This window comes from Eurosta solidaginis, chromosome 2, assembly GCF_040869045.1.
Source record: "Eurosta solidaginis isolate ZX-2024a chromosome 2, ASM4086904v1, whole genome shotgun sequence".
Lineage (NCBI taxonomy): Eukaryota > Metazoa > Arthropoda > Insecta > Diptera > Tephritidae > Eurosta > Eurosta solidaginis.
In genome coordinates, this window is record NC_090320.1 from 101326874 (window position 1) to 101354011 (window position 27138).

General features: G+C 38.4%; 1 protein-coding gene across 5 annotated transcripts in view; it reads left to right on the forward strand.

Moving 5' to 3' along the window:
* The window catches only part of vari (MAGUK p55 subfamily member vari), a 767475-nt gene that overhangs the window by 151632 nt on the left and 588705 nt on the right, over positions 1-27138 (forward strand). For 2 of the 5 annotated variants that reach the window (XM_067766042.1, XM_067766045.1), the window contains one exon: positions 25899-26033. The exons of 2 other annotated variants lie outside the window; for them this stretch is intronic. In XM_067766042.1, the coding sequence (XP_067622143.1) occupies positions 25899-26033 (135 nt within the window). Of the gene's footprint in view, positions 1-8710; positions 8740-8792; positions 8866-25898; positions 26034-27138 lie in introns of those variants that run through there. One more of the 5 variants, XM_067766047.1, reaches the window with a different exon arrangement.

Consider the following 27138-nt stretch of genomic DNA (forward strand, 5'->3'; position numbering starts at 1 on the left):
TGTGATCCAGTGTCATAGAGCAACCGACAAGAATGTGTGCCACCAAAGCCATCTATGATATGTACGCGCGCAGTTGCCAAGAGAATAATGCGGTTGCTGAGAAGGGTGAATGTCTTGACGTCACCATCTAGTCATTGATGAATTCGGAGAGACGTAGGAGTAGAGCTTCCCGCTGCCATGGAGGTAGTTGGTGTCTTATTAGAAGTAACGTACCCGTTAGCTAATTGTGGATTGCGACACAGTAGTGTGTGATGGCGTCCGTTGTATATTCTACCGTTCGTGGAAGTGCAAGCCTTCGTTGCATGGCCAGGTCTCAAGCAGTTGAAGCACAGATTGGATCCTTTCAATTTGTGGAACCTCTCCTGCACCGGTAAAGCCAAGAATTGTGGGCAACGCCCGATCCGATGTGTGTGTAAATCGCAATATTCACAGTTTCCGGGAGTAGTTGCGGCCAGATTCGATTTCACCAAACGTGATGTACGTGTTGCGTGTTCGCCTTGTGAATATCGTTGAGGGCAAGATGTACCCTTAATGCCGGGAATTGAATGCTTCATGGGCCATTGCAGAATATCAGCTGTTAGACTATGTGTTCTTTCTCCATGAACTTCAGTAACTCATCCAGCCGAGGTATATCCTGTGTCGTGCGGCTCATACCCCAAGCCTGCTGTGTGCGAGTTGGAAGTGTTGAAACCACTATGGGAACCGCCAGTGTATCAACTGGAACTTTCATCACCATATGTGCCCGCAGCGATTCGCGCACAGCGTCGACCACAGATAGCAGTGCTGATGTGGACTCGGCTGAGATTGGTTCCAATCCGATAAATTACGCAACGTGAATATCAGCCAGTTGTCTCGGACTATCATAACGGTCCTTGACTGCCTGCTGGTAGCAATGCTAAGCATCAGCCCCTGCCCCCGTCTTCTTCTCCCCCCCCCCCCTCTTTTCTGGCAGCAATCGTGCAGGTCAGGGAAACAGACTCTTAGTCCCTACCTCCGTTTGCACCGTCTGCCAGCACAGAATATATAGGTTTGCGACATCCGCTCAATGCAGCTCCTGCTTTGGGTGGTGCCACTTTCCTAGATGTTCTGGTCTCCGCGACGGCAACTCCTCGACGGGTTTTATCGCGCCATGTTGCCAGGTCGCAAACCCAAATCATCCGGGTACCCCAATGCTTGCCCAAGGGCGCCCAGTCCCAAGGCCACAACAGCAGTTGCGTCCTGGCCTTCCACAACCTAGGCGTAGTCACCCATCACTTACCCCTAGAGTGGCGGCGTCACCCCTCATGAACTTCAGAATTCTGCAGTTAAACTGTAATGGACTAACTGGGAAGATTACGGAGATAGTCGATTTCATGAAGCGGCACAACATCCGCATTGCTGCGATTCAAGAGACTAAACTCAGCAAGATCTGCATTGCAGGCCTGCTCTGGGTATAATGTCCACAGGAAGGACCGCGAGAGCGGAAATGGAGGCGGCCTCGCGTTTATTATACACCACTCTGTGCAATATCATATATTTGATCCTGGCATCGACCGCAGGGACAATGTCTTAGAACGTCAAGGCCTATCTGTCCGGTCAGGCGATGCAAATCTAGAAATCATCAACATCTACATCCCTCCTGTCACCTGTTGCCCCAGTGGATACTGCCCTAAAATCGAGGCCTTACTCACTGGCAACAATCGCATTATTTTAGGCGATTTCAATGCCCATCACGACCTATGGCATTCAAACTTGCGGGCGGACAGTAGGGGTGAGATGTTGGCGGATCAAATAGAAGAAACGACGTTCTGCACAATAAACGGAGATGCCCCCACACGTATGGTAGGAAGCTGTCATAGCTCGCCAGATATCTCAATCGTGAGCGCAGAACTCGTAAACTGCGTCAACTGGCAGCCGATGGTAACATTGGCATCCGACCACCTGCCCATACTTATTTCGTTCGAGCGTACCGCCGACTTCATCGTCACCGAAAAACGCACTTTCATAAACTTCAAAAAAGGAAAGTGGGAAGAATATAAATCTGCAACAGACAGCAGCTTTGCTGCCCTCCCTATCCCGACTGATACCCGCCAAGAGGAGCGTGCCTTCCGTAAGGTCATTGAATCCGCCTCGGCACATTTCATTCCCGCCGGGAGAATTCCCGAAATCCGGCCCCACTTCCCGGCGGAGGCCGCGAGCTTAGCGAGGGAACGCGACCTTATAAGACAGCTTGATCCAGGCGACCCCCAAATAAGGGATATAAACCAACGCATCAGATTGCTTGTGGACGAACACAAGCGGGCGAAATGGGAAGAGCACCTAAGAGGTTGTAACCTCTCTACCGGTGTAGGTAAACTTTGGTCCACCGTAAACTCCCTATCGAATCCGACTAAGCACAAAGACAAAGTTTCCATCGCCTTTGGCGATAAGGTGCTGTCGGATGCGGAAAAATGCGCGAACGCTTTCTGCCGACAATATATAATGCATCCTACGGTCGACAAAGATAGACGGAGAGCCAATAGACACGCACATAAACACAAATTCAGCGCGTCACCAATCACCATCACCTCTAGAGAGGTTGAGGACGCCATTGGTCGCGCTAAACCATCCAAAGCAGTGGGCCCAGACGGCATAGCCATGCCGATGCTTAAAAACCTAGGGAAAGAGGGTTTCAAATATTTAGCGCATGTCTTCAACCTGTCTCCACCTTTGCCATACCCGAGAAATGGAAAATGGCCAAGGTGGTCCCGCTACTAAAGCCTGGGAAACCAGCTAACGTAGGTGAGTCATATCGTCCGATATCTCTCCTATCGCCAGTGGCAAAGACGCTTGAAGCCATTTTGCTCCCTTATTTCCAAGCACATTTGCAGCTAGCCCCTCATCAGCATGGCTTCAGAAAACTCTATAGCACTACCTCCGCGCTAAATGTCATTAGCACCCAGATAAATTGCGGTTTGAATCAATACCCCCACCATAGAACAGTACTCGTAGCGCTAGACCTATCAAAAGCCTTTGATACGGTCAACCATGGCTCATTACTGCAAGACCTGGAAGGGTCTACCCTTCCCCCATGTCTTAAAAGGTGGACCGCAAATTATCTGGGTGGTCGGCAGGCATCGGTGCAATTCAGAAACGAAACATCAAAACCAAGGAGAATTAAACAAGGGGTGCCACAGGGTGGTGTCCTATCCCCACTTTTGTTTAATTTCTACATATCTAAGCTACCTTCACCACCGGAAGGAGTCACAATCGTTTCCTACGCCGATGACTGCACAATAATGGCCAAAGGCCCAGGCCCAGAGATCGATGAGCTATGCAATAAAATAAACGGCTATCTCCCTGATCTCTCCAGTTTTTTCGCCTCGCGAAACCTGGCATTGTCACCGACTGAATCTTCCGCGACCTTATTTACAACATGGACGCCCCCATACGACTATATTGAACATCCACGTCGATGGCACTACGCTACCGACTGTCCTACACCCCAAAATCTTGGGTGTGACGTTTGATCAGGATCTACATTTTGGTGCGCACGCAACCGCAATTGTTCCGAGAATTCAGAGCCGTAATAAAATCCTCAAATCCCTTGCTGGCAGTACCTGGAGAAAAGATAAAGAAACGCTCATGACCACATACAAAGCAATTAGCCAGACGATTACGTGCTACGCGTCACCCATATGGTCGCCAAGCCTAAAAACTACCCACTGGAAGAAACTACAGGCCTGCCAAAATACTGCTCTCAGAATCGCCACGGGCTGTCTTCTTATGTCCCCAGAACACCATCTGCATAATGAGGCGAGAATACTCCCCATCAGGGAGAGAAATGAGATGCTGACCAAACAGTTTCTGTTGAATGCCCAGAAACCTGGGCATCCGAACAGACATCTGATTGACGAACCAGCACCGCCTAGGGGCCTAAGGAGTCATCTCCGTAAGCATTTTGAGGAAATACGGCACCTGAGAACCCAGCCGTATGAAGCGAAAAAACACAAGCAGGTCCTTGGTGAACTCCATAGACAGGCGTCGGACCGTTATGTCGGGAATTGCCCGGTGAATCCAGTACTTGAAGAAAAATATCCAGAACTCGCGGAAGAGGAACGCATACTCCCCAGGGAAACGCGTGTCACTCTTGCTCAACTTCGTTCTGGATACTGTAACAGGTTAAACTCTTACCTATCCAGAATCAACCCTGACATACAAAATGTATGCCCCGCTTGCAATGTGTCCCCACATGACACCAACCATCTCTTCAATTGTAATGTGGAACCAACGCCTCTAACACCCCTTTCCTTATGGTCCACCCCTGTTGAAACGGCAAGTTTCCTTGGACTCCCGTTAGAGGATATTGATGACAATTTGTGATCGGTCGCGGCTATTAGGTGGGGCGAGCATTGCTACAACAACAACAACAACTGCCTGCCAGACGTCTTCATATCCACCACTGTACATGCCACCTACCAACGAAACAGCATCCCCTTGCACAGCTTCTCGCAATTTTCCCAGCTTGTAGGCCTCTGGAAATTCCTGTGAGTGAACCAATGTCTCGAACGCGTCCTTAAAAGCCAGCCAGTTGCGTAGTGTGCCATCAAATTTCGGAACGGATAACCGCTCCAACTTAAGATTCATAGTCGTTGTGTTAGGAAAAGCGACCGTGAAATGACTACCAGCCACCGGCGAGGTGACTTCGATGGGAGTGGGTTGCCTGCAATCTATGAGCTTTAGCCATAGCCCGATTGTATAAATCTTCCATTTGATCCCATAGTGGTAGGTGAGCGTCGAGCTCCTCTTTAGCATCTGTAATTAAGGTATCATGAGCCGTACCCAATCGTTCGAAATGAGATTGCAACGCCGTCTCTTCTTGAGCAATTTCAAAGGCATCGCCACAGTAATCCTCTGCGAGTATTCTATTAGCTATGCGATTTATTGTGGTAACTGCAACAGTTCGTTTATTTAATGAACCCATTTTTGCGCAAGTAGTAATAAAAAAAAAACCAAGTAAACGTATGTCAGCGCAATTGTGTATTAGAGAAAAATGGTACACCTAATGGGGCTTCCGTTAACTTCACCGTTCATATAACGTTGGCTTGTATTGGTTGTTGTTGGTTATATATGCAATGAAAGCTGCTCACGCCACCCGAACCAAGGTTGTTCCGCCAAATTCCCGGGTGTTGGCAGCAGAAAATGTTTGAGAAACTTACTTGATGGTTGTCCACTCCTGTAAGGAGATAACTCACTTGATGGTTGTCCTTGAGTTAAAGAAAAACTGATTTCCAGATAGTATTCACTACTTTCACTACCACTTTCAATGAGCAAACTTTATTAAGTAACAAAAATTAGTGATAAGACAAAATGAGATATTATTCTATATACATATGTAGCAATAAAAATCAATACAATATCAGCACCAATCAGTTGCAGACCCAGTCGGACAGTTGGTGTCACAATCTGCGGACAATCCGTTGAATCTCAAACAAATACCTCTATGTGGGGCGGTAGGGTGGGGGACGGCCAACGGACGTCGTAGCAGCACGACGACTGAACGGCGGTAGGATGGCGTAAGGCCAACGGTCGTCGGAGCAGCGGCGGGACGGAAGCAGCGGCGGGACGGAAGCAGCGGCGGCTTAACGGCAGTAGAATGGCGGACGCCCAAAGGGTGTCGTAGCATTGGTGGTACCAGCACGGCCGCTGGATGGCGGACGGCCAATGGGCCTGGTAACAGCAGCGGGACGGAAGCAGCGGCGGTAGGATGGCGGACGGCCAACGGGCGTCGTAACAGCAGCGGGACGGAAGCAGCGGCGGCACCAGATGGCGACGATGCGACGGCAGCGCCGGTGGGCTGCGGAGCGCGTACCAGGGCGAAGGCGGGGAGCTAGGCTGGCGACGGAGTTTACCTGTACAGCGGCTGCTTGTTACGGGCGGGGTAATCGGCGGGATCGGATGGATCGGTAGTTGTCGGAAGGATCGATAGTCGGCGGGGTCGGTACCTACGGGAGAGACTGCGAGGACTCGGGCTTGGGCTGGTTTCACCGCTGTACACCCCGCCTCCGTACTTGCGCGCTAGATAGAAGGTTCGTAAGGGGGGCGGGGTTGTACCAGCCGAGACACAATGGGCAGAGGGGAAGTACACCTTAACGGCACAGCCATAGCCCCTTGTGCGCACGCACCGAAACCACAGCTGGGAGAGGGGGTCGTGCGGTTGTTCGGGCGGCGGGTCATTCCTTACCAGACCAGGGCGACGGAAGGAAGAGTAACCCGAAGACACCGCTCGCGTCGTCCTGGTGCAGCAAGGGGTGACTCGCGCCAAGGCCGCCCCCTCTTCTCCCCACCTAACTAGTGGGAGTAGTCCGTCCGCTCCGGCTAGCCTACTAAACCAGAGCTGAGGGGGAGGGTTTATTTGGTAGTTAAGGCGGCGGACCGCTCAACACCAAGGTGGGCGACGGAGGGAAGAGTAGTCCGAAGACACCACTCGCGTCTTCCAGCCCTGGTGGAGGGTGAGCCGCGCCATGACAGCACCCCTTCCACTCGGCTAGCTAGCCGGAGCGGGTATTATGTCTTTAAAAACACAACCACTCCCACTGGCTCACCTGCGAGGACTGAATTGCAAATTCACTCCTTTTGTACGGTTTGTGCCGCAAAATGCTGGAGAAAGACACCACCAGTTGCGGGTTGTTGGCTATGCTATAGAAAGAAGTACAGGGGGGGGGGGGGGGGGTTCAGGCGTAAGTGAAAAAAGAAGTTCAGGGGGTTATGTCATTGAAACGCTACGTTACAAACGGAGGCAGCTTTGACACACCCACTCTTCTACGGTTGGTAAGGGACAAAGCAACTTTAAAAACTTCGAAACAAGTTTTCTCAATTAGATTTCTCGGCAGTTATTTCGAGTGTATATCTGCCATGGATAGTTTCTGAGTGAAAATTCATCGGCCAAATGTTGTTCGGGGTCGGCGTACATTGTGTACCATAAGCGATAAACGTCAAAATTACAAACAGCCTCTCAGGTCTAGAGTTGCATTTTTGGTACGTGCGACTACTTTAAGCTGAGTTGCATTTGATAGTTTAATAAATTTTTGTAGTATTTACAAATGAAATAGTTGCATATATTTCCACGGAAATATAAATATCACTATGCGATAAAATCAACTTTTTCTGGGTATTGGACCAAAGTAACTTTTTTGAGGAGATTGAGGCTTAAGTATAAAAAGTACTATCTCAGTTTTCCTAAGTTAGCTTCCAAAAAATAGATAACGGCTTGCGAAGTTCGAAATTCTACATTACGAAATTTTATTTTTTTTTTTAACGCGTTCGGCAAATTAAAAAAGTAAAAAATCTGGTCGTGGTCCGCTCTTTTCCCTTATTTGAAGGGCTGAATTCTTTTTTTGAGAAATTTAGTATAACAGCTGTAAAGTCAGAACTTCAAAAATATGAAAAACCTGATATTTCCGAATTTTCGCTACACATATCAAAAATCTTAGTATTGCTGTGAAGGTGGTTAAATGGCCATTATTTTGATATGCATATCTTTAAAGAAAAATTTGCCAAAACTCCTGTTTAAGCGAAAAAATGCGTTGTTTTTACCAAAAAATTATTTCAACCAACACAATTTCTAGCTGGTAAAACTAGTGAATATTAAATAAATCATAAACTTGCATTAAATGTGCTATTTTCAAATCAAAGCCCTGCGTTTTTATACTTTTGAGCTCTTAACAGTAGGTACTTATGTCCACTGTGCTCCCCAACATATTATGACGATCATCTATGCCATGACTTGAATGTGTGTAAGACGAATACTAAACCAGTCCCTACATTTGTACAATTAAATCAAATAAAGCTTGACTACACAGTAGAACTGCAGCTAAAATTGTGTTTTGTTATGCTAAATTTATTAAATATTACAAACGATTTTACATATTGTTTATTTAGCACACGCAAAACAAAAGTTCAATTGCTTCACATGCCTTTTCAGACATTTTTTATTTTAGAGCTGGTATTATACACTTTTATAAAAAATTTGATGCTATTGAATGAGTACTAAATTTCAGCTGTTCTCATTTACTCACCTTAAAAGCATCGCACACTTGATGACCATCATTTGTTGGGAAGCACAGTGGACATAAGTACTGTTAAGAGCTCATATGTATAAAAACGCAGTGCTTTGATTTGAAAATAGCACATTTACGGCCATGTGCTACAATTCACTTTCGCATGAAATTGTCGCCGATAACGTGCTGTTGTTGTTGTTGTTGCAATGCTCACCCCACCTAATAGCCTCGACCGATCACAAATTGTCATCAATATCCTCTAACGGGAGTCCAAGGAAACTTGCCGTTTCAACAGGGGTGGACCATAAGGACCCCATTTAATTTGTTTCGATAACGTGCTGATATGTTCGATTTCATTTTCGAACATCAAATCGCAATGATCTGGCATGTTCCAAAAATCGAAATCGTCAATTTTTTCCATTTTCAATTCGTGAAGGTATCAGTACGTGGAATTCATAAAAAATTGCCAAAAAAACAATAGAAATGTAAGTATTTTTAATTTTTATTTACTAAAATATTAAGGTGCATGGTTATTTGCAGGGGAAAACATAAAACGCTGAAACAGGAAGAGACATTTTTAAACTTTATGGAGCATCATCCTGATGTTGCAAAAAGCTACAGCAAGGGCGATCGAGTGGCAGTGGAGGCTCTGTGGGCACACCTTGCCAAAGAATTATACAGCCAGGGGCTGCCGCAAAAAGATGTAAATGGATGGAAGAAGGTAGATAAAATCTTTGAAGTAATGTAACAAAGGTATTTAAGACATTTCTTTAGCAGGTTTGGTCGGACTGGAAGGGCTGTATTCGTAAAAAATTGTCGCATAATCGAAATGAAGCAAGAGCTACAGGTGAAGTATAGTTAATTATAAAAACTATTTTATAAATCTGTATATTCATTTATTTTAAATGTTTATTCAACCAAAATTATTTGTTTGATATATTTTTTTTCTTTTTCTGATTAATTTAAAAATTTTCTTTTAAAAAAGTTAACTTAATTATTTAAAAAAAAAAACTTAAAATATCACAAGTAAGAAACAAGTAAAAATATTAACATGAATAAAATAAATAACTAAATATAGACCCTACATTTACTCCCCCTCCAGTGAAACGATCAATAAAATTAAATATTAATTAATGTTAAATGAAATTTTTTTGGTGGAGTGTAGTGTATTTTTGTTTTTTGTATTAGTCATTATTGTATGTGCTGGTTTAAGTAAATCTATGGAAACAGTTTTTATAGTATTACCATGTTGAATTTTGAATGTTTTATTTTGTCTGGAAATAACTTTAAATGGTCCCTCGTAAGGTGGTTGTAAATTAGACTTATGAATAACTTTAAGAAAGACGTATTTACAAGTGTCTAAATTTTTTGGAATAAAATCATTTTCTTTAATATGATTAGTTATTTTTGATCGAATAATTGAGAAATGTTTTCTAAGTTTATTAAGAGTTTCATTTGTGTTATCAATTATTATTATTAGAAACAACTAATTCACCAGGTAGTCTAATTGTTTGACCATACACGCACCTAACAGTATCCAAGGTAAAATCGCTGACCAATGTGTGGAGTCGTCCGAAGCTGTAACTGCCGTTTTTAAAGTTCTATGAAATCTTTCAATCATTCCATTTGACTGTGGGTGATATGGAGAAGTGTGAATTTTATGAGCCCCTAATAAAACAGTTAATTCAGTGAATAATTTAGTTATAAATTGTGAACCTTGATCTACTGTAATTTTGAGTGGAATACCGAAACGAGGAACATAATTTTGAACAAATGTATTTGATACTGTTTTTGCTGAAATATCTCTTAATGGATATGCTTCTGGCCAACGTGTATGTCTTTCGATAATAGTCAATATATACCGATTTTCTTTGGATATAGGTAGTGGACCAACTAGATCCATATGATGAATTTCATATCAAATCCAATATGCGTTGATCCCGTTGATCATTTGATGAAATTTTGCATGGGGTTACATCTTACCCACCCAAACACAACCTCATTTTTAGAAATTGCATTTTCGAAAAATTGTGGGCGGGGCAAGGTATCGAAATATCCGAAAATATTAGAAAAATGAAGATAATAGGTACTTTTAAAGTGTGATTACTACGGAATGGCTTTACCGATTTCAAAGATCTTCATACCATTAGAAAGGTATTGAAATAAGCTTTCAAAAAAATACACTGTAAAAATTTTTAGTACACTGAAAAAAAAATTTTTCAAATAAAATTTAAAACTGAAAAAACACTTCAAAGATCAAGCGATTTTGAAAAATAAAATTTTATTTTAGAAAGGTTTATTTAATATATATAACATATCTGAAAACTAAAATGGGTTTTTTTTTAATTTTTTTAAGTAAATGCATCTCTTGGTTACTTTCTCATATTTGGATATCACGCGTAAATTAATCAACCAATTTGAAAAATTTTTATACCGTTAGAAAGGTATTATAATCACCTTTGAAAACATATACTGTATAGATTCTATATTACACTGAAAGAAAAAAATTTTTTTAATTTTTTTCTAAATTTTTTTTTTCAAACTGGGAAAACACTTCAAAGACCAAGCGATTAAAAAAAAATTTTTTTTTTAGAAAGGTAGATTTAATATATATAACATATTTGAAAACTAGAAGGGTGTTTTTTTTTTCTTTTTTTTTTTAATTTATTTAAGTAAATGCATCTCTTGGTTACTTTCTGATATTTTGATATCACGCGCAAACTAATCAACCGATTTCAAAAATTTTTATACCGTTAGAAAGGTATTAAAATCACCTTTGAAAAAATACACTGTAAAAATTTTTTATTCCAGTGGGGTGCACCCCAGCTAACATCAAAACAACGGCTCGAATACTTCACGTACAAGGAAAAGGTCGGCGGCTCAATGTACTTGAGAACATGGAGATATACAAGTTAAAAACATTTGACGGCAGGATAATAAACGAACAAACCAATACTATCTCTGACGAAATATTTGAACCCTAAAAACTAGTTTACAAAAAACAGCACAAGCCAGAAGGTACAGCAACCAAACACGTAACAATGAACAAGCAAAAACGAAAAATTTACCAAACGGCAAAAATCACCGATTTCTACCTACCTCAACCTACCGCTTAGCCAACAAGCGGTATGTCTAGATACCTACAAAAACAACCCTTGGAAAAGGTAACAATTCGGACGCATCAATACCTCGCACACACACACGCATATTAACGTTACCTACCACGGACACATAGATTGACATTACCTGCCACAGCACCAATGGACTATAAAAAACAACACAACGGATAGACACAGACCAGAACGAAACTAGGCATTGATATGGAATCAACTAATAAATACAGATGTGTGCAGCTATCAAGAAAATGTTCCTCTCAACTTCGAAACATTAGCTTAAACGAAGCAGCGCTGATATCTGAGCATTTTCCAGCAGTCTGCGACATTCATCGTTGCCGTATTTGCGAAAGTTGTCGCTTTAAACTTAAGGATGCTATCAAGATTGCTGATAATCAGCATTCTACTGAAACGGAAAGTGAAGAGGCACAAGAAATCTTGACTAGCGGTGAATTGTATCAAGAATATAAGGAAGTTCCAACATGCAGCAGCTATACTAAATCACTCGAACGCAACGAACTCGTCGACAATATAAATAAGCATGTTATTCCTCATCTTGGAAGCCATCCATCGCCAATGAAGCGAAAATATTTAGAAAGGGATTCATACTGCAAAAAAAAAACAGCAAATTGCGCAAAGTATTTCGGATTCACTTGGAGGTGGTTCACTGTCAACTTTATCAGAAGACCTAAAGAAGCTCAAAGCTTACTACGAACAAATTTTGGAGAACATGAAATATCAAATCGAAAACTGCTCAAATAATTTGGATAAGCAAAAAATATTATCTCTATTATCAAACACCATGACATCTAAGGAAATTAAAGACATTTTTGGGCATGATTTATCTTACGAATTGATAAAAGTTAGCAAAGATATACAAAAAAATAAAACAAAGTTTTCGGACGTCAAACGCTCTAGCACTCTAGGCGTAGTTTACCTGAACAAACTAGTAAGTAAGCAAATATTCCGAAAGTTAGCAGTATGAGCTGCGCAAAGTTGTATATTAAATCTAAATAAATAAAAATAAAAAATTAACTTTATCAAGTGTATGTCTATTTATTGTGCGTGTCTGAAAAATTTGATAATACGATTCTTGTTCGAATCTATTAGAATACTTAGTCATAGTATCTGTATAACTTCCAAAGTATAGCTAGGTACCATTTTTGTCACACAATAATAGTAAAATAAAAAAAAAGTTAACAAGAGATGGTTTTACTTACACATTTTTTTAAAAGAAAAAAAAACACCATTCTAGTTTTTATATTAAATCGACCTTTCTAAAAAAATTTTGTTTTAAATCGCTTGGTGTTTGAAGTGTTTTCCCAGTTTGAAAAAAAAAATAAAAAAAAAAATTTTTTTCAGTGTAATATAGAATCTTTACAGTATATGTTTTCAAAGGTGATTTCAATACCTTTCTAACGGTATAAAAATTTTTCAAATTGGTTGATTAATTTACGCGTGATATCCAAATATGAGAAAGTAACCAAGAGATGCATTTACTTAAAAAAATTAAAAAACAAAAACCCCATTTTAGTTTTCAGATATGTTATATATATTAAATAGACCTTTCTAAAATAAAATTTTATTTTTCAAAATCGCTTGATCTTTGAAGTGTTTTTCAGTTTTAAATTTTATTTAAAAAAAAATTTTTTTTCAGTGTACTAAAAATTTTTACAGTGTATTTTTTGAAAGCTTGTTTCAATACCTTTCTAATGGTATGCAGATCTTTGAAATCGGCAAAGCTATTCCGTAGTAATCACACTTTAAAAGTACCTATTATCGTAATTTTTCTAATATTTCGGATATTTCGATACCTTGCCACGCCCACAATTTTTCGAAAATGCAATTTCTAAAAATGAGGTTGTGTTTGGGTGGGTAAGATGTAACCCCATGCAAAATTTCATCAAATTCTGAGGGGGTCGGGTTCAAAATGTACGTTTTTTTCAGCCTTTGATATGAAATTCATCATATGTATGTATATGTTCAAATCGTCCTGAAGGAATATCAATTTTTTGAATAGGACTTTTCGTATTTTTAGAAATTTTACATTTTTGGCAGTTAATACAACTAATTGCCCAATTATTAATTTCCTTACGCATTTCTGGCCAAAAGTATTTAGATTGAATGAGGCGTCTAGTTGTACGAACACTCGGGGGAGATAAACAATGAATTTTGTCAAATATAATTTTTCTCATCGAATTAGGAACATATGGTCTAAAAGGTTTTTGAGTAATGTCACACCAAATATTGAGATTGAGAAGATTAATATTAATTTCTTTTAAATTTTTTTTTGGAACTAAGATCTGAAATAAAATTTTTGAGAATTTCATCTTTTTGTTGCTCTTCATATAATGTTTGTAAATTAATTAATTTTTTTTTTTTAAATTGTATTAATATCTGGAATCTGCGAGAAAGTATGTATTAGAGTACAGAGAGTACTGTATTATTTTTGCCAGAAATTTATTAAATGTCATAGGTGAATTATGCAATATATTCAAGATGACGATTTTGACGAGGTGATCTGTCTGTTTTTGAATTTAAAATATGTGTTAAAGGTTTATGATCAGTGTATATGGTAAATGTTCTTCCTTCAAGAAAATGTCTAAAGTGTTTAATAGAGTTATATATTGCTAGAAGTTCTCTATCAAAAGTAGAGTAATTTCTTTCAGTTTGAGTTAATTTTCTTGAAAAATATTCAAGTGGTTCTAATGAGTTATTACTTGTTTGTTGTAGAACTGCTCCAATTGCAACATTTGATGCATCTACAGCAAGTGATACTTGACCATTTTTATCAAAGTGAGTGAGTAGTGTTTTTTGTGTAAAAAGTTTCTTAACATTTTCAAAAGCTGAAGTAGTTTTTTCTGTCCAATTTAATTCTTTAAGTTTATTTTTTGATAGCAAAATTTAACATTTCATGCAGTGGACTAAGTTCTTTTGCCAACATTTTAATATATCTATGACAATAATTCACCATACCTAAAAATTTTTGTAATTTATTAATTGAAAGAGGTTTTTCAAAATAAGAAATTATTTCAACTCGTTCAAAAGAAGGTCTGATTCCTTCACTAGAAATTTCGTAACTTAGAAAGTCTAATTTTTCAACTCCAAAAATACATTTTGTAGGTTTAATATTTAAATTATATTTCTCAAGTCTTTTAAAAACTGTTTTTAAATGTTTTATATGTTCTTCCTCATTGTTACTAGCTACTAATATGTCGTCAATATAGACAAAAATAAAATCTAAACCTGAAAATACTTCGTTTATGAAACGTTGAAATGTGTGAGCACTGTTTCGTAATCCAAATGGCATTCGTACGAATTCAAACATTCCAAATGGAGTTGTTATAGCTGTTTTGTGAATATCTTCTTCTGCCATTGGTATTTGGTGATATGCACGAATGAGGTCAATGTTTGAAAATATCTTTTTGTTTTTTAAATCTATGTTAAGATCATGAATATGAGGTAAGGGATACCTATCTGGTATTGTTATAAAATTAAGTCGTCTATAATCTCCACAAGGTCTCCAGTCATTTTGATCTTTCTTAGGGACCAGATGGAGTGGCGAAGCGCTGTGAGAGTTACAAGGTCTATATATACCAGTTTTGACTAAAAATTCAAATTCAGTTTTTGCTATTTTTAAGTTTATAGGATCTAGATGACGAGGTTTTGAAAAAGGAGATACTCCTTTTATTTCTATTCGATGAACCGTTTTGTGTTGTACTTTTTCAGTATAATTAGGTTCACACGTAATAAGAGGAAATTCATTTAAAATATTTGTAAATTTATTTTCTGTAATAGGAATCTTAAGAGAAAATATTCGCAAAAACCAGAAGATCCAGAAACTTTTAATTTTGTTTTCAAATCTGTAATTTCTTTATTTTTAATATCTACCAAAATACCAAATTCTTCTAAAAAATTTGCACCAATAATGGGAGTAGAAATATCTGCAAGAATGAAAGGGAATTCAAAATCTCTTCTAAGACCTAAATCAATTTTTAAAAGTTTTGTTCCAAAAGTTTCTATGTTAGATCCATTAGCTGCTGAAAGTTAAAGGTCAGAAAAACGTTTATATGTTTTAAATTTTGAAGAAGGAACAACTGAAACTATAGCTCCTGTATCAATTAAAAAATTTAATTTATTAAATTTATCAAATATGAATAGACGGTGGGAATAACTCCATTATTACCCACAGTCATAACGGATTTGTTTAGTTTAAAGAATTATCTGGATCGAATTTTTAATTCATTAATATCGGTAGTAATTTGATTTAAATTTTGAAAAATTGTAGTAGTTAAATCAGTTAAATTTTTTATACATTGTGTAAGAACATTATTTTCAATACTAGCTATTGAAGAAATTTTAGAGGAATTTGGTTTATTAATTAAAGTTTGTCTGCAAGTGAAATTATGTTAGTAATATTTTGAATATTACTTGAAGTTAAATGTATTTAATAGATGAGGAACTTGTTAGTGACTTCATGTATCTAAAAAGTTCAGATGGAGATCGATCTCCCAATTCAGTATTTGAAAATAATTTTTCAATTCTTTTTTCTTCATTTAGAGAAAATATTTCACAAAGAATTTTTTTTAATTGTATTATGTTTGTTAGTAGAAGGAGGAGGATTGATAACATCAATAATTTTGAATATGATTTCTTGTTGAAGTGTAATAAGAACATTTTTAAATTTATGTTATCATCAATAATGTTATTTATTTCAAATTGTCCTTCAATAAGTAAAAACCATGTTTCAGGACAATCTGACCAAAATTGTGGTAATTTAAGGGATTTATTTGAATGGAATCTAAAGTTATCTCCTTGTGTAGAGTTGTCTGAATGTGTGTCTGGAGTAGTATTAATATTTGTATTTTGTGTTTGATTTAGAGACATTGTGTTATTATTTAAATTCTCTGAAGATGTAAAGGAACGAGTTTGTATTGGTGAACGTAAAACCATTAAAATTAAAAATGTAATTGTTCTCTGGAAAGGAAGTTAACAAGATAAAAACTAATACTTAAATGTGAAATAAAATTAAAATATTAAAATTTTATAATAAATTAAAATAATTTGTTTATAAACAAATATTTATAAAATTTATATTATTTAATCTTGATTAAACAATTTATTTATATAAAAATATATATTTATATTCGTACTTACATACAATGATCTTTTTAATAATTTATAATTAAATTTTAGTAAAAAATTTTTATTATTGATTGTTGATATTGCCATAAAAAGGTTGTTGCTGTTTAAGTATCTTCAATGATGTTGCAATGGCTTTATAAAGGATGTCTAATAAATGGTTAAAGGAAGTATTAAGTGTTGTTGAAGTATCTTCAATGATGCTTTGTATGAGACTATCCACATTAAAAATCAGCTTTTATTGAGGTTTAGATGAGACGTCGACGTTGCGTACAATTAATTAACAAAAATTACATTAAGTACACGTAGTATCAGGAACAGTAAAAATACTTAATATTCGAATAAATAAGACGTTTATAGACACAAAGTATTTGAGAGTGGAGTAGTGTTATTGCTATACTTCATCGTTGGTGCCACTCTTATGTGCAAATAATTTTAAAAGTAGCCACATATAATCTTTTTATTATTCCGGCAAAAAGCAGATTTTCTTCTATTTAATATATAACTAAGGTATTTATATATGTATATTATTTATTTATCTATATAAATATTTATATTTTATATCTGTATCTTTGGACTCTATCGAAAATTGCACATTTACACATATAAAGATATATAGATTTTGACTTGTAAAAATTTTCATTGTCACATAACAATAAAGTAGGTCTGTAGATGTTCCACTTCATCCATTTAATCTTGAAAGTATGCACATTTTAGATTACACGCTGTTCACAATGGTGTTGCACTTACATATATATACAGCAGGATATTTGTAGGAAACAGAGCAAAATTTATGTGTTATTGATTTAAAAGTTCTTCTTTCCAAAATGTTATTATTGAAAGTATATATATGTATAATTTTATTTCAAGTTGAATTTATTTGCAAATATTAGTTGTAGTAATTTGTTTGAAAAGCGTTGATGTAGAGTTAACTATTTTGACTAATGTAGCGCTCGACAGCTGCTTAATATAGCATAGATCTATTGTTATTTAGTTAGTTAGTGTGGCAAGATCGCCATTATAGTTAATTATAAAAACTATTTTATAAATCTGTATATTCATTTATTTTAAATGTTTATTCAACCAAAATTATTTGTTTGATTTATCATTTTCTTTTTTTGATTAATTTAAAAATTTTCACTTAAAAAAGGTAACTTAATTATTATAAAAATCTCTCTCTACACTAGTGTCGAAGGTATTGGCCAAAGTGTGTCATTCGGTGTAGATGAAACAAATATGGATTTGTCGGATGACGATAATCCTACACCGAGTACACCAGCGAGTGCAAATAATAGACGACAGAGCTCAATGTAAGACTGCATTAAACAGCATATGGAAACAGAAGGGGCTGCACGCTTCCCAAGGCAGTCGGTTCTATGTACCGGAGCGACTCGGGATTTTTCCCGACCAAGGACTGTCATTTCAGTGTGACCCCATCTAATTTGTTTCGTCCCTTCCACAAATTGTCATCCTCCCAGCAGCTCCTTGCAGCGCGACTGCTCCATATTCTCTTACTCCGGGAAGGCATCGAATCCAATCCGGGTCCGTCTCCTGACCCCGGTCCTGAGAAATGGTTTTGCTGCATCTGCCGGAAAATAATCTTTTTAGGACGGTCATACTCTGTTCAGTGTGTCTCGTGCAAGGGATGGTTGCATCGGACAGGTTGTTCTGGGCTTGTTCCCAAAACCCGACGTCCACGTAACTTTTATAAATCTTTTGTGGCTCCTTGCTGTTCACGCCCAAGGGCGTACCGTAGTCTACGCCTTACCGGGTACCCCAATGCTTGCCCAAGGACGCCCAGTCCCAGGGCCACAACAGCAATTGCCTCCTGGCCTTCCACAACCCAGGCGTAGTCACCCGTCACTTACCCCCAGAGTGGCGACGTCTCCCCTTATGCACTTCAGAATCCTGCAGTTAAACTGTAATGGACTAACTGGGAAGATTACGGAGATAGTCGATTTCATGAAGCGGCACAACATCCGCATTGCTGCGATTCAAGAGACTAAACTCACAGCAAGATCTGCATTGCAGACCTGCTCTGCGTATAACGTTCACAGGAAAGACCGCGAGAGCGGAAATGGAGGCGGTCTCGCGTTTATCATACACCACTCTGTGCAATATTATATATTTGATCCTGGCATCGTCCGCAGGGACAATGTCTTAGAACGTCAAGGCCTATCTGTCCGGTCAGGCGATGTAAACCTAGAAATCATCAACATCTACATCCCTCCTGCCACCTGTTGCCCCAGTGGATACCGCCCTAATATCAGAGCCTTACTCACTGGCAACAATCGCATTATCTTAGGTGATTTCAATGCCCATCATGATCTATGGCATTCAAACTTGCGGGCGGACAGTAGGGGTGAGGTGTTGGCGGATCAAATAGAAAAAACGACGTTCTGCACAATAAACGGAGACGCCCCACACGTATGGTAGGAAGCTGTCACAGCTCGCCATATATCTCAATCGTGAGAGCAGAACTCGTAAACTGCGTCAACTGGCAGCCGATGGTAACATTGGCATCCGACCACCAGCCCACACTTATTTCGCTTGAGCGTACCGCCGACTTCATCGTCACTGAAAAACTCACTTTCATAAACTTCAAAAAAGGGAAGTGGGAAGAATATAAATCCTTTACAGACAGCCGACTGATGCCCGCCAAGGGGAGCGTGCCTTCCGTAAGGTCATTAAATCCGCCTCGGCACATTTCATTCCCGCCGGGAGAATTCCCGAAATCCGGCCCACTTCCCGGCGGAGGCCGCAAACTTAGCGAGAGAACGTGACCTTATAAGACAGCTTGATCCAGGCGACCCCCAAATAAGGGATATAAACCAACGCATCAGATTGCTTGTGGATGAATACAAGCGGGCGAAATGGGAGGAGCACCTAAGAGGTTGTAACCTCTCTACCGGTGTGGGTAAACTTTGGTCCACCGTAAAGTCCCTATCGAATCCGACTAAGCACAAAGACAAAGTTTCCATCGCCTTTGGCGACAAAGTGCTGTCGGACGCGAAAAATGCGCGAGCGCTTTCTGCCGACAATATATAATGCATCCTACGGTCGACAAAGATAGACGGAGAGCCAATAGACACGCACATAAACACAAATTCAGCGCGTCACCAATCACCATCACCGCTAAAGAGGTTGAGGACGCCATTGGTCGTGCTAAACCATCCAAAACAGTGGGCCCAGACGGCATAGCCATGCCGATGCCTAAAAGCCTAGGGAAAGAGGGTTTCAAATATTTAGCGCATGTCTTCGATCTGTCTCTTTCCACCTTTGTCATACCTGAGAAATGGAAAATGGCCAAGGTGGTCCCGCTACTAAAGCCTGGGAAACCAGCTACCATAGGTGAGTCGTATCGTCCGATATCTCTCCTATCGCCAGTGGCAAAGACGCTTGAAGCCATTTTGCTCCCTTATTTCCAAGCAAATTTGCAGCTAGCCCCTCATCAGCATGGCTTCAGAAAACTCCATAGCACTACCACCGCGCTAAATGCCATTAGCACCCAGATAAATTGCGTTTTAAATCAAGACCCCCACCATAGAACAGTATTCGTAGCGCTACACCTATCAAAAGCTTTCGATATAGTCAATCATGGCTCGTTACTGCAGGACCTGGAAGGGTCTACCCCCCTTAAAAGGTGGACCGCAAATTATTTGGGTGGTCGGCAGGCATCGGTGCAATTTAGAAACGAAACATCAAAACCAAGGAGAATTAAACAAGGGGTGCCACAGGGTGGTGTCCTAATTTCTACTGGTTGTTTAATTTCTACATATCTAAGCTACCTTCACCACCGGAAGGAGTCACAATCGTTTCCTACGCCGATGACTGCACAATAATCGCCACAGGCCCAGGCCCAAAGATCTATGCGCTATGCAATAAAATAAACGGCTACCTCCCTGATCTCTCCAGTTTTTTCGCCTCGCGAAACCTGGCATTATCGCCGACTAAATCTTCCGCGACCTTATTTACAACATGAACGCCCCAAATGTCGACCATTTTGAACATCCACGTCGATGGCACTGCGCTACCGACTGTCCTACACCCCAAAATCTTGGGTGCGACGCTTGATCAGGATCTACATTTTGGTGAGCACGCAGCCGCAATTGTTCCGAGAATTCAGAGCCGTAACAAAATCCTCAAATCCCTCGCTGGCAGTACTTGGGGAAAAGATAAAGAAATGCTCATGACTACATACAAAGCAATTAGCCAGCCGATTACGTGCTACGCCTCACCCATATGGTCGCCAAGCCTAAAAATCACCCACTGGAAGAAACTACAAGCCTGCCAAAATACTGCTCTCAGAATAATGAGGCGAGAATACTCCCCATCAGGGAGAGAAATGAGATGCTGACCAAACAGTTCCTGTTGAATACCCAGAAACCTGGGCATCCCAACAGACATCTGATTGATGAACCAGCACCGCCTAGGGGCTTAAGGAGTCATCTCCGTAAGCATTTTGAGGAAATACGGCACCTGAGAACCCAGCCGTATGAAGTGAAAAAACACAAGCAGGTCCTTGGTGAACGCCATAAGCAGGCGTCGGACCTTTATGTCGGGAATTGCCCGGTGAATCCAGTGCTTAACGAAAATTATCCAAAACTTGCGGAAGAGGAACGCATACTCCCCAGGGAAACGCGTGTCACTCTTGCTCAACTTCGTTCTGGATACTGTAACAGGTTAAACTCTTACCTATCCAGAATCAACCCCGACATACAAAATGTATGCCCCGCTTGCAACGTGTCCCCACATGACACCAACCATCTCTTCAATTGTAATGTGGAACCAACGCCTCTAACACCCCTTTCCTTATGGTCCACCCCTGTTGAAACGGCAAGTTTCCTTGGACTCCCGTTAGAGGATATTGATGACAATTTGTGATCGGTCGCGGCTATTAGGTGGGGTGAGCATTGCTACAACAACAACAACAGAAGGGGCTGCAGTAGAAAATATCTGTGGTAGTTTGAGGGACCTCATTCAAAGTATTGATGAAATAAATAATACATTTGAAGAGAGCCATTGTACAGGAACCAAATTAGTGGAGCAGATTTCAAAACAGAGCGAACTTTTCGACCAAAATGAAAACTTTCGTCGGCACTACGCAAAAATGGAGAAGATAGGCAAAGCCAAAAATTCAATAAAAGCACGTATGTTGCAGATTGGAGAAGAGAAGTGGGAATGGACCAAACGTGCATCAAATAAATAATTTTTATTTATTTCAACGATTCAAAATAAAAGTAAATTTATCAATTAATTTATTGAATTTCGAAAATGCATCAAATATGTTCTCAATGAGTTTTTATTTTTCTTTAAATAAAAAAAAAAAATAAATGTAAGGCGCGATAACCTCCGAAGAGATCTAAGGCCGAGCTTCTCTTCCAATTTGCGTCGTGCTCCTCTTGATTTTTCCCTACAAATTGGCCGGACGGGACCTACATGTTTTATGCCGACTCCGAACGGCATCTGCAAGGCAGATGAGTTTTCACTGAGAGCTTTTCATGGCAGAAATACAATCGGAGCGCTTGCCAGACACTGCCGTGGGGCGAACCCGCTTAGAAAAATTTTCTTCTAATTGAAAAATCTTATTTCTAAAATTTTGATGTTGCTTTGCCCGGGAGTTGAACCCAGGGCATACGGTGTGATAGGCGGAGCACGCTACCATCACACCACGGTGATCTTTTTTAAGCCACATATATATGTAACACGTTGAGGTTTTATTTAATAAAACACTTATAAAACAAATTATAGTATTTGTATTAAACTATTTGCGATATCATCCCTAATACTTGTCGCCGCAGTTTGAAAATTGCTATTGTTTTCAGCAGGTTCGTCGTTGATTACTTCCTCGGAAACCACGACCATAGTATCATCATCATTATGAAATCAACACATATTGTGTAAAGCGCAGCATACGTTGATAATTTTAACAACTTGCTGTGGCGTATATGGCAAAACAGTTTGGAAACACTTAAACCTACTTTTTAGCGCTCCAATTAGTCTTTCAATCATGTTACGGGCTTTTGCATGTTTTATATTAAATGTATGTTGCGAGGTTCCAACAATTGGATCGCGATAGGGTGTGAGCAGAAATGGTTCCAATGCATAGCCGGAATCCCCTAGCAACCAAGAGCTGTGGTCACCACTTTCATAGCTGGATAACAGAGAGCGTTTTGCACTGGATAAATTGAAAACAAAAGAGTCCTGGCTTGATCCTGGATGGCACGCATCTACAGCTTTGTTAACCATTTTATAGTCACATATCTGCAGAACAAGCAATGTTTATTTTTTACAAAATTAGTATCAAAGCACGTATTTAACTTACTATCATGGCGTTGACGCTAAAGCAACCTTTTCTGTTTAAATACACATTTTCATCCACGTGAGGTTTGACTAATTTGACGTGAGTCCCATCGATGCAGCCAATCATTCCAGGGATACCAAATTTGTTGTAAATATGTAAATTAGACTCACGGTTTTCCTATTGAGTTCTTTGGAACTTGATCCACTTGGAAGACTGTGTCCGCTCTAAGATATTTAGCATTTCTTTTAAAATTTTGGACACCGTCGTCCTATCAAGCGCAATGTGCGAATCCTTTCCGATTGCCCGTTGAAATCCTCCTGCAAGAAATCTTAACGTCGCTGCTAGTTTCAGTTCCACCGGTATAGACGATGGCTTTACTAAAGGCTTGATTAGAGTGATCTCTTAATCGCCTAACTTTCTTAATACTTTTCCAATTTTTTTGATGCATTAAAAAAGCAGAAAGTGTAAAAGCGCTCATTTTAATACAAATCTTAAATTTTCAGTTAAATAAAATTTCTCATATCAAAGAATCAGCTGATTCGAAGTTAACTTCGAACCTGATTGAAATCGTATGAATTGCATCACAACTTAAACCAATCCACGCGATTTGTCATTTCGGTTTCGGAAAGAAATCGCGGGATTTCCAGCACATGTCCGTTAATGCAAGTTTATGATTTATTTAATATTCAATAGTTTTACCAGCTTGAAATTGTGTTGGTCAAAATAAATATTTGGTAAAAAATGAATTTTTTCTTCATAAAGTTTAAAGATATGCATATCAAAATAAAGGCCATTTAACCACCTTCATAGTAATATTAAGATTTTTTATATGGGTTGCGAAAATTCAGAAATGTGAGGTTTTTCATATTTTTGAAGTTCTGACTTTTCACCTCGTATAACAGCTGTTATACAAAATTTTTCAAAAAAAGAATTAAGCCATAAAAAGAAAGAGGCCGACCACGTTTTTACTTTTTTAATTTGCTGAACGCGTTAACAAAAAAAAAAAATTAGATACCGAAACGTAGAATTTCGAATTTCGAAAACCGATATCAATTTTTTGGAGCCTAACTTCGAAAAACGGAGTAGTACTTTGTCTACTTAAGCCTCAATCTCTACAGAAAAGTGGGTTTGGTCCAATATACAGTCGGCTGTTGCACAGTGTAATAGAAGATTTTTGGCCTCCAACAATGCGAAAGCACACGGAAACCAAAATTCATATAAATTAGAGCCAAAAAAGTCAAGAGAAACTTAACAAAATATAAATCGCCACACGTTTTCCTCATTAATAATTTTACTTGTATGGATGTTTACACAAATGCATAAGGCATTATATAAACGATTTGGTCACTTCAAAGCATTATGTTTCATTGTTTTTCGTATGGCCTTGTCGAAGCGTAGGCACGCAACCGAAGCGTTTATGTAAATCTGCCTTTTGTTGCGATGCTTCACCCGACAGAAGCTCCTATATCTTGCTACTCAAACTTTGGTGAACGTTAAGGAATTCAAAAAGTTAAGAAACTGTCAAAGGAGGATTTACATACAACTATTTCATCGGTTCAAAGCGAAGAAAATGTCAAGGAGTCTCGCTGTTATATTATGGGCAATGCAACACAACCCAAGCGTCTATATAAATCCGCCTTAATTTCTGGCGCTGTGAAAGTCTCTCGCAAATAAAACTGTGCTGTGAGTGGAAATAAACCAAAAGAGCAGGCAAAAATATGCATTTAAAAAAAGTTTGAGTATATGATAAGTTTTTTGGCAATAAAATTGTTGTTTCTTCATTTAAAAATAGAAAAGGGTATAGAAATTTAGAAATCCTAAAAAATATTTTACCTATATACTTTGTTGTTGAGTTTAAAAAGCTTTTCACAGTGATGACTTCGTTTTCTATGCTTTTAAGACTTAGAGGAGTAACCTCATACAATAAATTAAATTTTTAATGAAAATCACTAACTCTGAACTGAACAATTTTCGCCATGATATAAAACTAAATTGTTGTGAAACACAGCAAGACTTTTGTGAGTACACAAACCCTGTTTTAATCTCTGATATTGCTGGATTTTTGTTTATTGTCAATTACTTTGTTTGACATTCCCAAGTGCTCATGGTTTATTAACAATTGTTTTTGTTTTTATCGGCCTATTAATAAATGATTCAAGGTTCGATTCGAGCTCAAGGCCAGATCAATAATGTTTTCTAATGATAATTATTGTAATTTTTTAATTTTTCTAAATTTGAAAAATTGTATTTTGTTTTTGGAATAGTAAGTACAAAATTTTTCAGACAACCTGCCATAGCTGCGCAGATAGATCCATTTCGAAGGGTGCTAAGCCTTAATCATCAGTACGCTTTAGGCATGCTGCGCTAACCATTTAGCTATACAGCGGTGGTTTGTTTGACTGGCAAATTTGCTACTTCTATTCCTTTTTACCAACTATATTCAGTGTTGCGCCATCTGGTGCAAATCACTGATAATGCTGGATTTTTGTTTATTGTCAATTACTTTGTTTGACATTCCCAAGTTCTCATGGTTTATTAACAATGGTTATTAAAAAATAACAATAATAATCATTAGAAAAAATTATTGTTCTGGCCTTGAGTTATTTGATTTTTAATTTTATTTCCGCTTTTTTCTAAACCAATTTTTTTCTCAAGGTGATACTTATTTTAAATTCTTCCTTCTTGGTACGTTGAAGTGTGATATATTCGAAATATATTGGCATTGAATATTAATTAGAAGAGCAATTCCCACATCGGCGAAAATTAACGCTTTTCCATACTATAGGCCTCGGAGTTGTACTTCTAAGCAAAATATTGTCAAGCTCTAGCGATCGTGGCTACCAATGTACCAAATATGGAATAAACACTCAAAAAAAACTTCCTCAAAAAAGCATTTAGGATTTTTTTCAATAGGCAAAACAAAATTTTTCTCAATTTATTATACGAATAAATTTAATAATGAAAATTTTCTTGCGTGCAAGATAGGGTTTTCTTTTGTTTTTAGAAAGTTTTATTGTTTTGATAAGAAATTGCTATAGCGAAAAATCATTTCCATTTTGGAAAATAATATATTTGTGCAGAATTGATATCTGTGTCACAGATTTACAGAGTTTGGATGGCTTTTGTGGGGAACTCCACCCCCCTACCCCTACCCCCGTGGATCCGCCACTGGCTATATGTACGCCACATTTCATCCAAAGCCGTAAAGCCGTTCTTGCGTGATTGAGTCACAAAGCAAACGTCTGGATATTCAAACAATCAAACTTACACATTTATAATATTAATAAGATATTAAATGACATTATAATCTGATATTTTCAGACAAATTCAAAAGTAATACTGCCCGCGAACTTAAATAATAAACAGATTTGTGACGATATTATTCGAAAGTGCTCACCATCACGCCGCCTAGAGTCAAGGGAACTGGCAAAAATTCTTATACAACCGCATATCAGGGTAAGACTCATTACTTGATTTGTGCTTATTTATTTGTTTAAATTTAAATTACCTTAAAATATTAAGTACAATCTAGTATGAATCCAAGTACTTATAAAGCAGAATTCAATATGAGCAAAAAGTTAGCTCTAGGAATCGAGAAGTCCAGAGCAACTGTGATATTTAGCGAGTTAAAATTACGAATAGCGCGATTAATGTGGGCATTATTTGCATAGTTGGTTGTAAAGTTATCACCATAAAAAGGATAAAAATTACGGAGGGGTTGTTGCTGAACATTGAAATGGATCTTTTCCAACAAATATGGGCAGTCAATGAACCCATTAATAATGTTATAGGTGAAGGATAAGCAAAGTATGGATCTACAAATTTCAAGAGACTTCCACGAGCCAAATAAGCAGGAGAAGTTAACAGCCGAAGTGCGTATTTAAAAAAAACTTTCTGTATTCTCTCAATTCTGTATGACAGCATATTCTAAATGAGACCTTATAAAAGAGGTATAGCGAAGTTTGATTGTATAGGGGTCAGTAAATTTTGAACTATTGTGTCTAACAAAACAAATCATGGAATATGACTTGGAAGTTAAGTAATTAATATGGTTGTTAAAAGAAAACTCAGTATCAAAGATAACGTCAAGGTCATTAATCTCAATAACGTATTGAAGATCACAATTATATATACTATACTTAGAAGATCACAATAAGATAACTATGTATATATATTCAAAATGTTAACGGACTTGGGAAACGTCATTTGAAAGCATTCAGACGTGTTCAAAGAGAGACGAGATTTCTCGTTTTGCAACTTCACGGCATCCTCTGGTGCTCTAATTGTTGAAAAAAACTTAAAATCATCAGCGTACAGTAAACACTTAGCACGTTCAAAAACTGTCGAAATACTGAATAGCTTGGATATAGGTCTATAGTTTCGTACATCATTCTTGTTACCACTCTTGAAAACAAGAGTCAAGTCCCAGATATAAGAGACTTATTGAATATCAATCCCAATGGATAAATCAAATCTGAGCAATTGTTTAACAAGGCAGGTGAAAACCCATCGTCATCTGTTTGAGAGGAATATTTAAGTTTATGAATGGCTCTACTTATAT